The sequence below is a fragment of the Corvus cornix genome, chromosome 5 (assembly GCF_000738735.6).
Source record: "Corvus cornix cornix isolate S_Up_H32 chromosome 5, ASM73873v5, whole genome shotgun sequence".
Taxonomy (NCBI): Eukaryota; Metazoa; Chordata; class Aves; order Passeriformes; family Corvidae; genus Corvus; species Corvus cornix.
The window spans coordinates 34,429,492-34,445,055 of record NC_046335.1 but is presented as its reverse complement, the minus strand read 5'-3'; the positions used below and the strand labels follow the sequence as shown (position 1 = coordinate 34,445,055).

At 42.2% G+C, this 15,564-nt stretch overlaps 1 protein-coding gene across 6 annotated transcripts in view; it reads right to left on the bottom strand.

Moving 5' to 3' along the window:
* Positions 1-15,564, bottom strand: part of SUSD6 (sushi domain containing 6) — a 93,182-nt gene that overhangs the window by 33,994 nt on the left and 43,624 nt on the right. For 5 of the 6 annotated variants that reach the window (XM_039552022.1, XM_039552020.1, XM_039552021.1 and 2 more), the window contains 2 exons: positions 10,771-10,959; positions 6,255-6,284 (listed from right to left, as the gene is read on the bottom strand). In XM_039552022.1, the coding sequence (XP_039407956.1) occupies positions 6,255-6,284; positions 10,771-10,891 (151 nt within the window). In that variant the 5' untranslated portion in view covers positions 10,892-10,959. Of the gene's footprint in view, positions 1-6,254; positions 6,285-10,770; positions 10,960-11,190; positions 11,291-15,564 lie in introns of those variants that run through there. The other variant, XM_019282322.3, reaches the window with a different exon arrangement.

Below are 15,564 nucleotides of genomic sequence, written 5' to 3'. Positions count from 1 at the left end.
TCTAGTTTTGTTTTCAATTCAGTTTTCATTGCCTCTGATACCAGTTAGGGAAAACCAACTTCAAGTGATGATTCCATTGTAAATACTACAGGATTTACTACAAACGTGTTTCCTGCAACTTACCATTTCCTACCATCTCCCAGAGAAGCTCCCACTATAGGAAAAAAGAGATCATCACCACAATGCCTGAGAAGTAAATCCAGCTAAGTCTCACACCAAGTGAAATACAGCTTAACTGGAAAAGCAAACTACAGACCCGAACATTTGCTGTTCACAAACACTGCTGCATTTACAGCAATTCCCACTTCACCATGACAGTGGGTAAAGCTACCCTAACCCCACAGTCAAAGCTGGTCAAAGCTGGTGATTATCCCTCTCTACTCTTCACTGGTATGGCCTCACCTCGAGTCCTGTATGCAGTTTTGGGCAGCACAATATAAAAAAGGCATTAAGCTATTAGAGAGTGTCCAAAGGAGGGCCATGAGGATGGTGAAGGGTCTGGAAGGGAAGCCATGTGAGGAGCAGCTGAGGTCACTTGGTCTATTCAGCCTGGAGGAGACTGAGGGGAGACCTCATTGTGGTCTTCAGCATCCTCATGAGGGGAAACGGACCTGCAGGCACCAATCTCTTCACTCTTGTGACCAGTGACAGGACTTGAGAAAATGACATGAAGTTGCATCAGGGGTGGTTCAGGTTAGATATCAGGAAAAAGTTTTTCAAGAGGGTGGCTGGGCACTGGAACAGGCTCTCCAGGGTAGTGGTCACAGCACCAAGCCTGACAGAGTTCAAGAAGTATTTGGACATTGCTCTCAGGCACATGGTATGATTCTTGGGGTGTCCTGCCCAGGGCCAGGAGTTGGACATAATGATCCTGATGGATCCCTTCCAACTCAGAAATAATACATAAGTGCCCCTCATCCCACTCCTGCTTAGGTGTCTTAACTCTTACCTATAGAGAAGTATCTTCAATTAATGAGGAGGCCAGCCTCTACAGCCACAGAAAGAAGAAAGGTGACAGACCACTCTGGAAAGAGAGATGTGTTTGGTTTCACTTGTGCACAGTGCATACTGGCAAGCAGCTTTGAAACCCTGGGTTCAGTGGCAGCTTTTTAGAAATAAAACGACAAAAGCTCAGATTCTGCAGGCACCCTTCCCTTGGTGCTACTAACTAACCAAAGTCAGAAGAAAAATTTCCTCCACCTGAAGCAACTAATTAAGTCAAGAGTTCAGTGGATAGAAACAGACTTAATGATAAGATGCTTCCCTGCTGTCAGAGGATGTAGAACAGACATTAATTTTCATCCTCTCAAATCCCTCCATGGCAGCCAATGCAGTCAAGCATGAAATACTCCTAACCTGCCTCAGACAAATGGCCAGAGGTATGCAGTAAAATAGTTATGAATTTGCTCACCTTGACTGTAGTCAGAGAATGAATCTCTTCACAACACCCCTAATTAGCAGCTTATACCAGTCCCTCTTCCTTTTACCAATAGCAAGAATCAAAGATGTTAAAAGCAGCCCTACCTGTGCACCTGATGACAGGCTGTAATGTCCCTTTTCCCCCATGCAGTCATACCACTGCCTGCCCAAGGACTCAACTCCTACATGGGATCAGCTCATGACTGGAAAGACCTGGTTAAAGCGGGACCAAAAATGACCAAGGCAAAACTGACAAGAAAAATATACCCAAAAAAACCACATCAAAACAAAACACAGTTCTCTGGAAAGGTGCTCCAGGCCTGAGGAGTCTCCACAGGTGGAGGCACATGCCAAGAGGCAGTCAGCTCTCCAGGGTGCTAAGAGGAGGCAGAACTTCTCACAGGAGCTATCCTCTTTCAGCACAGCCCCCACACTGCACTTCCAGTGGGTTTTTCCCACAAGAGGCATGGCCTTATGCTAGCAGACAGCGATCTGGTCACCACTGCACACACCTCCTCTCCCCCACAGCACAAGTGCACTAACAGGGCCTGACTGCCAGTCTTGTCATCTGCCTCTATGTGTTTCACTACTGCTCCAGTGACAAAACTTTATGAGGATCCTGTACCAACAGAGAGCTCAGCTCTCCCAACACTGAACATCTCCCCTCAACTGTCCCAAAAGTGAAGTCTAGCTTACTAAATGCCATGGAGGAAACAGTTACCATCAAAGCACGAACTGTCAACTTGAAGATAACATTTAAATATTTGAGAAGTAAATGCAAATAAAGAATTCAAAGTGAGAAGGCTCAAAGGTCAACCCTGCTTTGGGCTAATGGCAGTAACATTTGCAGCAAGACTAGTTTGCTGGGAAAGGCAAAGAACTGGAGGACTAAAACAATAAAATTGTAAAAAACCAAACTTGCCACCTTCGTGGGTTTCACCAAGACTTGCTCTTAAAGGCATACTCATTGCAGCTTGTGATTATGTTCAGATTTTTCAGCTTACATATGAAAAATTAATAATTTCCTCATTTGAGAGAAAAGTGACAGCTGAACCTAAACAGGCAAATGATAAAGCTTTAACCTTTTCTTAGTATCTTACAACCTAAGTCATTTACACCAAAGAAAGTGTTTACAATGAAACCTGAAGGTTGTTCTCCAGGAGCATTCAACTGTTAGTTTTGCTAGGGAAAGCAAAACCAGTGACAGAAGGGAAGTACTAGCTTTAGGATAATACAGAGCATTACAGATACTTTACACACTTTGTCTGTGCAAAAGAGAAGATGTGCTGCAGCACAACTCTTACAGTACGGGTCCTTTTCAAGAAGCACACCAGCAGGCCCAAAACTTGAACTACTGGAGACAGGTTACACAGCAGGGGCATCCCCAGGGCTCTGAGTTTCAAAGATAGCTGCTCTGAAGTTACAAGTGGAATGGGTGCAAGGAAACTCTTAGAAATCCACATTTCTTTCCTCCATGACAGAGATAAATCAGTAGCTGATAAATCAGGGCTTTGTATGACACATCAGAAGCACATTCCTAAAGGCCTCTGCAGCATCAGGTAAATCTCCTGAAGGTAAGTCTCCAGCATGCTGGTGGTCCAGAATAAAGGCAGCACCAGAAGTCGCTTGCCCACTCTAATATAATTTCATTCCATACATACAGTGACATACAGACCCCACCTGGAAGGCATCATCATCGGCAAGGAGTGTTGACAAGGATCCAGGGTTAGGCAGCTTTAATAGGTTTATCTTCTTTACAAAAAGGGTTCCTCTACAGGGGTGAGACAGCCAAACAAATGCAGGATAGGGGGAAGTGCAAAGCAGCTTTTAACTACTAAAGTGAACACACACTAAGAAAAGCAGAACTTTGAGAAAGTCAGATACTACTCTAAACATGGCAGCAACTTCCACTTGAAATTCCTTCCTACATCATCTTTTACACTAAACTGCTATATGGTCTTTCACAATTTCTCACCCCCCAAATCACCATCCATGATGTTAGAGCACTTACAGACAGGTAGAGTCTTTTTCTCAGGACATAGAAAATGTTCTTTCTAGCCAGAAATGCAGCAGCAGCCTTCAACTTTCTGAGTCTGCATGTGTCAAAGCTTACCATGTTTTTCCTTTGTCTGTGGGCAGAAAACTCAAGACAACATCCACCAGAGGTGCTTATCTCACTCTACAGCAAGGCAACATTTTTCAAGTAAGACATATTTTTCCCTTTACTGACAAAGTAAAGATGTATCTCAAAAGCAGCAGCAATGTTTTTTTTTTCCTGCTCTCGAACAAGAACTATTTTCCCAATTGAATTAAGATGACTGGCTAGACCTAAAATGCTGAGCCCATAGGATGATGGTTCTTTTGTTACCCTACTGTTCAATTCTTTGGCTTCTGCTCCCACTGAAATGCTTCTTACTATGCCAGGTGGATAAACACACTTATTTTTGCACTCACAGTATTGGACCTATAGAGAAGGAGCAAAGGAGGCATATCCATCCAGCACCAGCCATGTCAAAGTACACAAGCAATAAGGGAGCATCCCCACAACCTCTTGAGATTAGGCAGTCTTCTCAGTACAGGAAATCCAGAAGTTACCATCCCTGTTCCATAATAAAAGGATCACTGTACTAGACTGGGCCAAAAGCTCATTTTATTCTTCAGCAGTTTAGCAACAAGCCCCCTCCAGCCCAATGCATCTAGCCCATCCTGTAACTCATCTATGCAGCCCCACACCTAAGGGGTTACTTCAAATCCCTTTAACAACATCTGGAAGCAGTCCTCTAACTCCAATGCAACACTTTACAGAAGCAGAGCCTCGGAAATTCCTGTTTGCAGGGGAAGATGCCTCCCCAGAGGCTTTAGCTCATTAAAAGGAAAATGTGTTTTTATATGCAGACCAGCACACACAGATAAGCAGGTACAACCTCTTGTGACAATGCTATAATCCTGTTCCAATTACTCTCACAAAGGTACAAACATTTCTGAGCTTGCTGTTCAAATACCTTTAGTATCCTGTCTTCACTCCAGACTATTGGCACCTTGTTACCAGCAGTGTTTTAGCAGTCCTCATCTAGACACAGATCACCAGGTTTAGCAGAGCCTTGTCACATTCAGCCACAAAAGCTGAAGACTCAACAGTCTCCAGTTTCCCGCCTTGCCCAACTACTGCTTGTTTCTTCCTTATCACCCCTGCCAGCATGCTGAGGTCATATCCACAGCTTTACACACACCAGCTATTCCAGCAGTATTTGCAGGCTGAAATTTGCCACAGTTCCACAGCAAATGCACTTCCTGCTCTGCCATCCCCACTGCAGAATCACCATCAGCTGGCAGCATGAACAGGAAGCGGTAACGACTTGTGGTTTCTCAGTTAAACATGAGGGCCGGAGAAACAATGGCAGACATGGGTTGCACAGATGAAAAACATTCCACATATTCTAAGAAAATAGTGCTTCAGCTGCACTGGGAACCAGTGTAGGATTCAAAAGGGACAGAAGCAGAAAAGGAATTGGGACAAGGCAATAAACAAGCAAACTTTCTTCTATCCCACTGTCAGGACTTTTCCCATAATACTAGGGAAAAACCCAAACTGTTCCCAAATGATTGAGTCAAGCAAATAAAAAGGAAGGGACTCAGTGAAAATAGGAATAAAAAGAGAAATCTGTATCTTCAACCTAGTGGGCAGCAGTCCTAAAGGGACACTAGGATGGTGATAAGTCAGAACCTGGACCATAGTTCACAACTAGTTTCTCCTGAAGAACAAATGACATTCAGCACCCCTCCTGCTTTGCTCTACAATGAAACTCCTACCAGTTTCCTTTCTCATTTTCTCATCTTTCTCATTCTAACCCAAGAAGCTACAATGAATTGGACCAGACAGCTCTTGAGGTTTTCCCTAAAATAGCTTATTTTCCTGCCAGCAACCATAGCCAAGTATTGAAAGTCCCTTAATACTATGTGTGTGATACCACTCTTCTTGCCAGGAGTAATATTCAGACATTGAATAAAAATAGAGGATCCAGATGATTCCATCAGCACTTCTCTTAACCCCCACTTTCTGAAAACCAACATTTGGTAGGTGGTAAAATTCCTCTCCCACACCTTTAAATTCTTCTTCATTAATCCATTCCCCTCAGATTTTGTTCCTGTGGGGTTTTTTTGGTTGGGTTTTTTTTTTTTTCCAGAGGAGGGGGGAAGTTCAGACAAAACAAATCATATTTCAGAGTTTAACAAAAATGTACAGAAAATGTTATTTTATATATTTAGAAGAGATAAGGAAACCAAATATGCCTCCCAACTCCTTCCAAAGTTGTGTATATACATAACATGGCCACTGGGAAGACTTTAGACCTTTTCTGAGTACATGAAATAAAAAGCAGGATTATCCAATGGAATATATCAAGAATCATGTTGAGATGTTCACATTTCTTGATTAAAGGAAATGAAAGATTTTTTTTTACCTCAACCTGTCCTCCCTGTCCTCTCAATACTCTGTCAGCCTCTCAAAACTCTCACAAGCAGCATCTCTCTGCATTTAATGAAATATTTATTCTAATTTGTTGTTTTCTTGAGTCATTTGAAGTTAAATGCTGTAGAAGGCACGAGGATCCCTTCAAGCACAGTGAAAGATATGAAGCTGATCTCCCTCTCTCAGAGGGCAGCCATCATTCCTAAATACAAGGATCAAAAACAAAAATGGGGCATAGAGATGAATTTCAAGCCTATCCAACACAACAAAAAGTATAATGGGAATCCTAGCTCACAGACACTTATATTAACCAGTAAAATATCCCACTCATTTCTCATAGTACAGCAGTGAATGTAAGTTTACTCACATGCAGGTCCTTTGGATTTGCTTAGCCAACCTAGGACAGACAAAAGGAAAATTCAGGATTATTATTATTATTATGCTATCATGGTTTAAGCCAGCAGTTAGCTAAACATCACAAAGGTTTAATTCATTCTTCAGCCACTAAAACTCATTAAAATTAAACAAGTTATGTGGCTTCTTGAGATCCTTGTTACTCCCTTCAAGGCATTTACTTAAATAACACTGCCTGGGCCAGTTGTGTGCAGCATTGTGAATATTATTATCATTATTCGAATAGTCTAATTCTGAGCCCATCTGCTTCTGCTTCCTAGCCACCATTGCAGCCTGGCCATTATTCTGCAGCTCCTCACCATGCTCTTCCATACCACTCTGCTCTTATTAAGCTCTCCAAAGGGACTGGAAAGAGGAATTGCTCCTGAAAATGCTCCCCCTTCTCTCTATGAAGGCTGCCACACTGCTTTGGGCTGACGCTGTAATTTCTCCAAACCCACACTTACATGAAGCATACAGAATCAAGATCATCTGTTCATGCATGACACCTTCCACATTTCTGCCTGGCCATCCAATGCTATAGTGTCCTTGTTTTCATGGCCATTGAATTCATCCCTAGCTGTAAACGCCTTCCTTTCAGCTGCATAATCAGAGACAAAGGAAAACTCTGCTTCACGCAGATTCCCAAAGAATAGGAACAAGTCTGAATCTGCTCCACGAGTGGAGTGCGCTCTAACAAGCTGCTCTATGCAATGCAAACAAATACCAGTGGTATCCAAGAGCTTCTGTGCAGAATAACCTTGGCACTGAAAAGACCTTAGAACAGCAAGCAGCAGATTGGCTGCATTTGCATCAGAGACAACACACAAGAATGAAGTAGTTTCAGTTTATTCAAGCTCAATTCATCACTTTAATGGCAATCCTAAAAATTAAAGAGCTAACTTTATAGCATTTCACATGTGCAGTCAACAAAAATCAGACTGTGTCTAAACCTAAATGGACTTAGATTCACCGAGCCTGCATTACTATTAATTTTTAAAGGTTAATATTTAAACACTCTCCTTTATGGGTATTGATATTTGCTTAATTTGGGATGTTTAATACTTTTACCAACACATTTACTTGCATTTCCCAGGATCAGGTGATGCTATTATCAATAATGAAAGGCCCAACCTGCTTTGATAGGTTTCTGACAGAGACAGTCATGAATCCAAGAGAGATTACACATTTGGAACATAAACCATAGGAAGCTTTCAGAGTATTTTACCCACTACATGTTAAAATTTAATGAACAACTTAATCTGATCCACTGTCATTCTTCCAAAAATAGCCTGGCCAGGCAGGAGGACTATTGTGAATGAGACATAAACACAAGGCTTTAAGGGACAGAGATAGGAGGGAGAGGGGGAAAAATTACAAAAGTCATAGCAACAAAAATAGAACGGAGAAGCGTTATCTGTGGAAATGCAGATAAAAAGGTTGTCACTGCTCTTCTCCAATGCTTCAAAAATTCCCCACCTCTATTTACTAAGCTTCCTGGCTTTTCGCTACATTCCAGTTGAACCCTCAAAGAAACAGAAGAGACAGATAAGAACTAAGCCTCAGTACTACTGAGGAGCTTTCCAAGTCTCCTTGCCTGCTCATTCCTTCATTATTTCCTGCAACTGATCTTGGAGAACTTGCCAGACAAGGAAAAATGCTATAACAGTGATAAAGCTCAAAAAATATTTCTGAGTAGCACTCAAGTTTCCATAAATCCTCCTCTTCTGCCACAGCTTCACTGCTTGCCCACTACCAAACGCTGCATTTGTTTTGTGTTAAAATATGTGCAGTGGTTATTTTCATATTCATGGATATCTTCCCATGAAAAGGGAACAGTTTCCCCAAATTCTGCAGTGTGCTTAGTGACTAAGCAACTTATATTCATCTCATGGCACTCGAGGATATTTGGATAGATTGCTTGAGACAAAGTGCTGAGATTTTTCTTAAAAATCCATGCATAAATAAAATCGATTTATTACCAGAGGACAGAGAAGATGCTTGCTGATTGAAAATGAGTCTGCTCTCTGCATTAACCACATGGCAAAGAGAACATCTTCCTGCCCAGATCATGAATATATCTCTAAGCTTCCTGGAACTTAAGCAATAGAATTTCTAAGCAGCAAAATGATTGCAATACAATATACCTCATATGGTTTTATACATATGAATCACAAGCTCTGCTTTCTCACTCAGGGCTGAGCCAGGCATTGTCTCCATGCTTGTCTTTTTATGAGAACATTCTTCAGCTTTTGTAGCAATGTGAGCATGTCACATCAGCCCCACATTCGAGATAAGCATTACCACCAAGAGATTTAATACAATCTCTTGCTTCATGTTAACACAGTTTTGCTCTGCTTGCTCTGAATGACTTTGCTATGCAAACTAATGAAGTGAGGATGGTGAGGTGGTTGGGGGACAAAGATGAGGGAAAGATGATTTTCCAAGCGCCTCACCAGTACTCTTTGTTTCTCCATCTGGCTCTCTGCTCCTCAGCTGACTTGCTCATTAATGTTACTCATGGCTGGCACACTGCTGCAGGTGCAGCTCCCTGGGCCCATGATGCAAAACTGAGCACCCCCATCCCTCCCAGCAACTGGCATTTGGGTTGCTACCTCCCAGTCTCAGAAAAACCGTACATGGAAGCACTCCCTCAGCGAGCCCTCCCCCAGGACCTTTTCCCCTGTGTTTCTTGCCCTCTGCTGTGATCCTGGCTCCCCTCTGTTTTCTCACTTCCCCTGCAGGAAATGGTTCATGCCTAGCCACTATAATCCTGTTTATTATAAGGCTGATGATCTGCCTTAATCAGTTCACCACAACTTGTTTCACACCCTGAAGCAAAAAGAATACATAAAGGGAAACACAATGCAGAATCACTCCCGGGTCTTCTGGCATGCCTAACTAGTGCTTTTGTTATGTGATTGGATGTCTCAAAAATTACATTAAAAAGGCTTGCCGTACTGTGGCAGCTTTTCCCCATCCAGCAGCCCGTGCAGCACAAGGCATTTGCATACTGATTACAGTCTCAGTTGAAGGTGCTACAGTGCCTAATGGGAGTTTCAGATGGTGATGGTGCCCCAGGCTGGGAGGCGTATCTGACAGGCCTACATCTGAAATGAGGCAGTGACACTATCACCAACAACGGCAAGGCTGGAAAAAAAAACATGGATAGACCAGATCCAAGAAGATCTTGTCCCTTTCCCACTATCACTAACTATTCATGACAATTAGCCATGCTCTCAAGGGTGTCCCCCCCACCCCTTCATTACCTACAAGGCCAAAATCAGGTCAGGAAGACATAAAAGCCTGGGATATCTGATTTCAGCAGTCTCTCCCTTCCAACTCAAAGAGCCAGGAATAGTAAAAGAAAATCAACTCCTCCTCCAGAAGTTTTCAGCACCAGCAGACTTTTCCATACAGGATCACCTCAACTTTGAGTGCATCTGGCAGCTACTGTTTATTCTGCTCTACCACACTGCTGCTGAGGAATGTTGGTCACATGACATTCTCAGGTGCCATGATATGTCAAATAAATAGGACTTTTTAGAGTTATGTCAAGAACTGAGGTTTTCTTTACATAGGCAAGCTAATGTTCTACATTACAACAGCTGCTCAAGTCAAATCTGTATGTCTTTTTGGGATTAACTCCTTCAAAGTTCTTGCAAGAGCACACAAAGCTCCTCCTTCCATCTCATGCCTCCTATGACCAGGCATCTCTCTACAGACAAAAACTAGATCATGGCTGGTCTGAGAAAAAAAGACATATTTCAGGGTATACTGGGTAATCAAGCATGTACTTCACATCACGTATTACTTTCTGAGTATCCAGTACATTTCCTTCTTTCACTCATTTCTAAAAAGCAGATCTCTCATCTCTGATGAGATTTTTCGTATCATCCCATTCCACTGCTATTTACACTATTCACAACACTTATCCATCTGAGAAACACCAAGAGATGATGGGAGATGGAAAACTTAAGCTGAAAAGAGGATCCAATAGAGGAGTGCAGGTAGCAGGTGTTAAGGTGTCAGAAGACAGCATAAAAGGAAACACTGAACAGATTCAACAGTTGTGCAAAAGAGCTGAACACAATCTCTGCTACTACCCCTTCACATGAGCAGTTGCTAAAGGGCACACAGATAACATGGTCTACATGAGAATCTCACTCAACAAAAACTCAGTCCATGCTCTTGAGATGCTCCAAGTGTCCCCAGCTGCAGTGAAGGGATGAGAATGGAGGGGGAAAAAAGCCACAGGAATCAAAACTACAGGACGAAGGACAAGCACTTATTTACTAATATGCAAGACTCATTCAGTTCAGACACTTCATGCTCTGCTCAACAAGTTGTGATGGAATTTTTCCTGTGAGTACTGAAAGATGTGTACATATACATCAACCATCACCGGTTTTCACCTAAAAAGATACAGCCACTTCCAAACTTATACATATCCCCCCCTCCCTATAGCATATATAAAGGTTTTTACTTACCTGTGGACTGTGCTTCCAAGATAAAGGTACCAAAGATAACTAGCAGACGAAATAACCCATGGCCAGTCAAGGCAAGAGATGATCCTGTGTTGCTCTTTGGTGCTACCATTCCATGGCACATCTTTTACCCACCAAAGTTTCTTTTTAAAAAAATTCTTGAAGGATCTGGTTGATCAGGACCTCCTTGGTCTAAAAAACACAAAGACAAAGCAAGAAAAAGTGTTGAGCCAAACACCTACAACATCTGGAGAGGGAAAAGGGAAAGTCAGAAACAAAGAGAAACCTTTTACATGTTCTAGCACTTAGGAATCTTACCAAGTATTTACAGTACTCAAAGTAATAGGAGCAGAAAAAGCAATCTTCTACACAGCAAAGACTAAAAGGAGCTGTATTATAGAGAGACCATAACTTTTCACTCACTGTCTGTTTCAAATGTGAAGACTGCCTAGCTTACAATTAATTTTAGCTTTTCCTTTCAAGACAGCCCCAGAGCACATAGCATCTGGAGGATTTGTTTCAAAAATTCTTCAAGAGAGCCAGTCTTCCTACACCCCACCACCTTTCAGAAGGTCTGCAAGACAAAGCAGACTGTACTAGACAGCTACGATAAATTAATCAAATGCTTCTTCAGCCACCTGGAGAGGCACAGCAATCCTGACAGCCAGCCAGCAGGCAAACACACGCTTATGAGCAGGAATGTAAAACAACTTGCAAACCTCAGGTATAATCATCTGACAGTACAGAGCACAGCAATTAAAATTGCAGGATGTGACACTACTCATACCTGAGGACTGAGTGATTCACCCACAGCCTATAAGGCACTGTCACAGCAAAAACAGCCTTGTACACAAAACACGCAAAGCACAGCTGGGAAACAGAGAAAGCACAAAGCTGAACCCTTACTTTTAATGAAGACCCAGCAGAACACATATTTCACCAGCCTACAGGTTTTAACCCGCAAGGACTCCAACAGTAAACACACTGACAAACAAAAAACCAACCAACCAAAAAACACCCTGGAAAAAACAAATCAACCAATAAAATAAAAACAACCAAAAAAACCCCATATGGAAACACATTTCAATACTTGTATCCTGCTATTCATTACACATCTGAAGCTCTCAAATGAAAACAAATTTGCCGAAATTAATGTTTTTTTACACCTGACAACAGGAATACTTTTAATTTTGAGGAAAACCCCATCCAGCCACAGACTCTTCAGTTAAATGAATATTCAGACTGAAGGGGGATTAGGGTTAGGCCAGGTTTCCCAAGGAAATTCGAAACTGCTGGATAATCTCAAAGAGATCTGAGAAGTGCAGAGGCAGATATTGTATTTGTACCCTGTGAGGACAAACAGGACGCCTGGCTTAGTACTCCTACTACTGGGGAAGGCAGAACCTTCAGATCCTTAAGTAGTTCTGAGATGAAAGCAATACACCCGCACTGTCTAGAGAAACACACGATTTAAACAGCCACAACTCACATTTCCAATTACTCAGGCAAAACAGTAGATGCATTATGGGAGGGAATATGTGTGTTTGTCAATAAACCTGGTAGCCATCCTAGTGAAAAGAGGGTTTTTCCTTAGCTCCATGTCACTGCTATGCTCATATTTACTTCACTTTTCAAGAGCTATCTTTAAAATTTGGATCTTTCTTTTTAGTCTCTTTTTAGAAAAATTCTTTGTCTGCATACACTCTGCCTCAAAATGTCATTTCAAGATGACATTTAAAGTGTCATGCGGCAAGTCTGGAGCTGCTGCTACAATAAACTCTGTCTACCCCTTTTGTTTCTTGCTTCATTTGGAGGGGGAGGGAGAGGAGAGAATCTATCCCACTATGCCTATAGCACAGCCTATAGATTTCTCATGTATTCCATGGATAAGGAGCCAATGCTTTGTTCACCAAACTCCCACCATGTAGAACAGAATAAGGATACTTTCACTTACCTGCTAGAATTCCTTCAGCAACAATTAGACCATGGAATGAAAAAAACACTCCATGTGAAGAACACCAAGCCAGTTAATCTGTACATCTGCCCCCTCCTCTCAAGTCAGACGTCCTGCATGGCATCTAAGTGCATATTCAGTCGGAAGAGGCCAGTCTCTGGCCTAAACTCCAGGCCAGAAGAGGGCTGCTCTTCTCCAAAAGTCACTGCTCTACACAGAATTACAGCTCTGACAAAGCAATACACCATCTTCAACAAATGCCCTTCTGATTAGATCAAGAAAGGTCTGTCCTTCCTATTCCAATTTAATGGAGCCTCATTAGTATAACAACCTCTTAAAGTATTGCCAAGGTATCTTTTAAAGGTGGCCCTCTCTGCCCTTGGAACAATGCATGTCAGGTGACATAACAGCAGCCAGGAGAGGTAGGAAGAGGGCATGCAATTACCACAAAATTTGCTGAGCTGCCTGAGGTGTGCTCCCCTTCCCCAGAGGCATCTTCCTCCCCCAAAGACTGCACCTAGAAGTCAGCAGTCCAGTTCTGGTCTCTGAACAGCAAACAAGTTAGAAATACCTAAAACAAGAGTATCTTCTGGGGGAATGAATTATTGCTTATTCTTGATTCACTAACAGATTGCTCCAAAGCACAGCACTGTTTCTCTCCTTTCTTCTAAAATCGGGTATGGTTTCCACATCTCTTTTCAGCTACCAAGCCACTTGAATCCCAGGTTGCCAGGCATCCTGTCTCTCACAGGCCAGGGGCTGCCACACCAGGAATGCTGTAAATTGATGCTGCTATGCCTTCAGTAACATCCCACTAAGCTGATTTAATTCAGTGAATTTGAAGGAGACACAAGGGTAGCCAGCCCATTCAGTGGGCAACAGCATAGATAAACCCCTCAGGATTATTAGAAGACACGGGGTACAGGTACGGCTTGCAAGGATCCTCCGTTTGGGCTTCAGCCAAGTTGCAAAACTTGTTCCTAGCCTTGACTGTTCCCTGGCGAAATCAGAAGAAGAGAGAGATTCTGACTAGATAAGAAACTATCCCTTTTTCCCAGAAGAGAGCTGATTTGGAGGCTATTTAGGCAGACATTCAATTCTCTGAAAATTGACTGTTGTTTTAGCACACTCCTTAAACCTACAGCTTAGGGGGAAGCAGCTTTCATAACACCTCTTCAGGCCTCCACTGCCTGAAGTTAGATGGAGTGCAGTGTAGATCACACACATTTGTCAGAGACATACTCTCAGGGGCACAGCTTAACAATTCAGGGGTTTGGGAGAATCAAAGTGTACACAAAGCACTAAGGAATGGGCTGGTTTCTTTAATGGATACTAGGAACAATGAGGCAGAAGCTGACAGTAGCACAAGTATGCAGAGCAAGGACATTTCAGACCCATTTCACATGCCACAGCCTAGACTGAAGGGTTATGTAAGGATTAAGTTTAAACAAAGACGTTTTCAAAGATAATACTTAGTACAGCCAAGAGTGCCCATAAATACATTAAGGAGTGGAGATTTTTCTCTGTTAAAAGTATATCAGTCAATAAAGGTGAAGGGCTTTTTGCTTTCTTTTTAATGTGAACCTTGAAAAACACCTACTAAATATGGATAAGACAATAAACCATCCTCTATATCCACAAAGTCAATAGCCACACACCCTCTTAGGGAATGCTACAAACAAGTAAAAAAGTACCCATTGTTCCCAGCTTACAGACATCTCCAGATCTTTCTTCAAGTCTTGGCATCAAGCAAGCTTCCCAGTGATGCTCCAGCAAGAGTCCCCCTTATTGCATGGCCAGCCCTGTTTGCACAAGGAGCAGTAGTTTGCTTCTACATAAAGTCCTCAAGCAGGCATCAGCTTCCACTGAAACCACGCAGGCCAGACTTCCTGCTTGCTCCTAAACCACAATCAGCCCTTTCCAAAGATGACACACTCATATATGGCAGGAGCTCTCTTTAAGATAAGCTCTTTGGGGACCTTTGCCATTTTTCTTCCAGACCTTCAGAAGCTGCAAAATCATATTCCTTGATCCAATATCCCTTTATAAGCATGTGTAAATTTTCACAGGATTATGACTCAGTTTTCTTATTTTTCTTACTTTGTCACAGCAGGACTCCTAGGTCCACATGGAAGAGCGTTCTTTGGAAGGCCATATGCTCAGGACATGCTCTAGACAGCTAGAGACTGGACAGTCTGAAGCTCTCTAGTTGCTCAAAATTCCTGGCACAGTTATGTCCTGTGTCACTGTTGCTGGAAAACAGGTCCTCAACCTGAATTCTTCAAAGTTTATTTAGGGAAGTGTTGAGAATGTTTGGAATGCTACCGGCTTGCTTTTAAATACCATACTTGAAACTTACCAAAAGAACATTGGCTATCCTCATGCACATCAGAAATCTCTATTTTATCCACATGGTTTCCCCCTCACAGAATAATACTCAGACAGTGTTTGCTAACTCTTGAATGCACACAGCAAATATCTTAGCAGTGGCATGAGTGATGGGTGTGCACAGCATAGCTTTTGAAAAGCTAAGCACAAGCATTGTTCTTGCCTCATGGTCACGCTGCAAGAGGAATCTAATGTAAGCAGTGTGGTTCAGAGGATTTAACCTTCACCCTGAGTTGCTGGTTTTGTTGTATCCTTATTTTGTCTGCTTTCAAAGAGCAGTTAAGCTTTAAAGCAAAAAATCATCCTCTTGGCTGCTAAATTAAAAAAAAAAAAACAGAAAAATCAAGTCCAAGTGACAGCAGAGGGAAGAAATCCTTCATTCCACTTATTTTCTGTGGTTAAACCAGTTTAGTTGAAAGCTTTTAAAAACAGAATTGTATTTTTAACATTTAGAG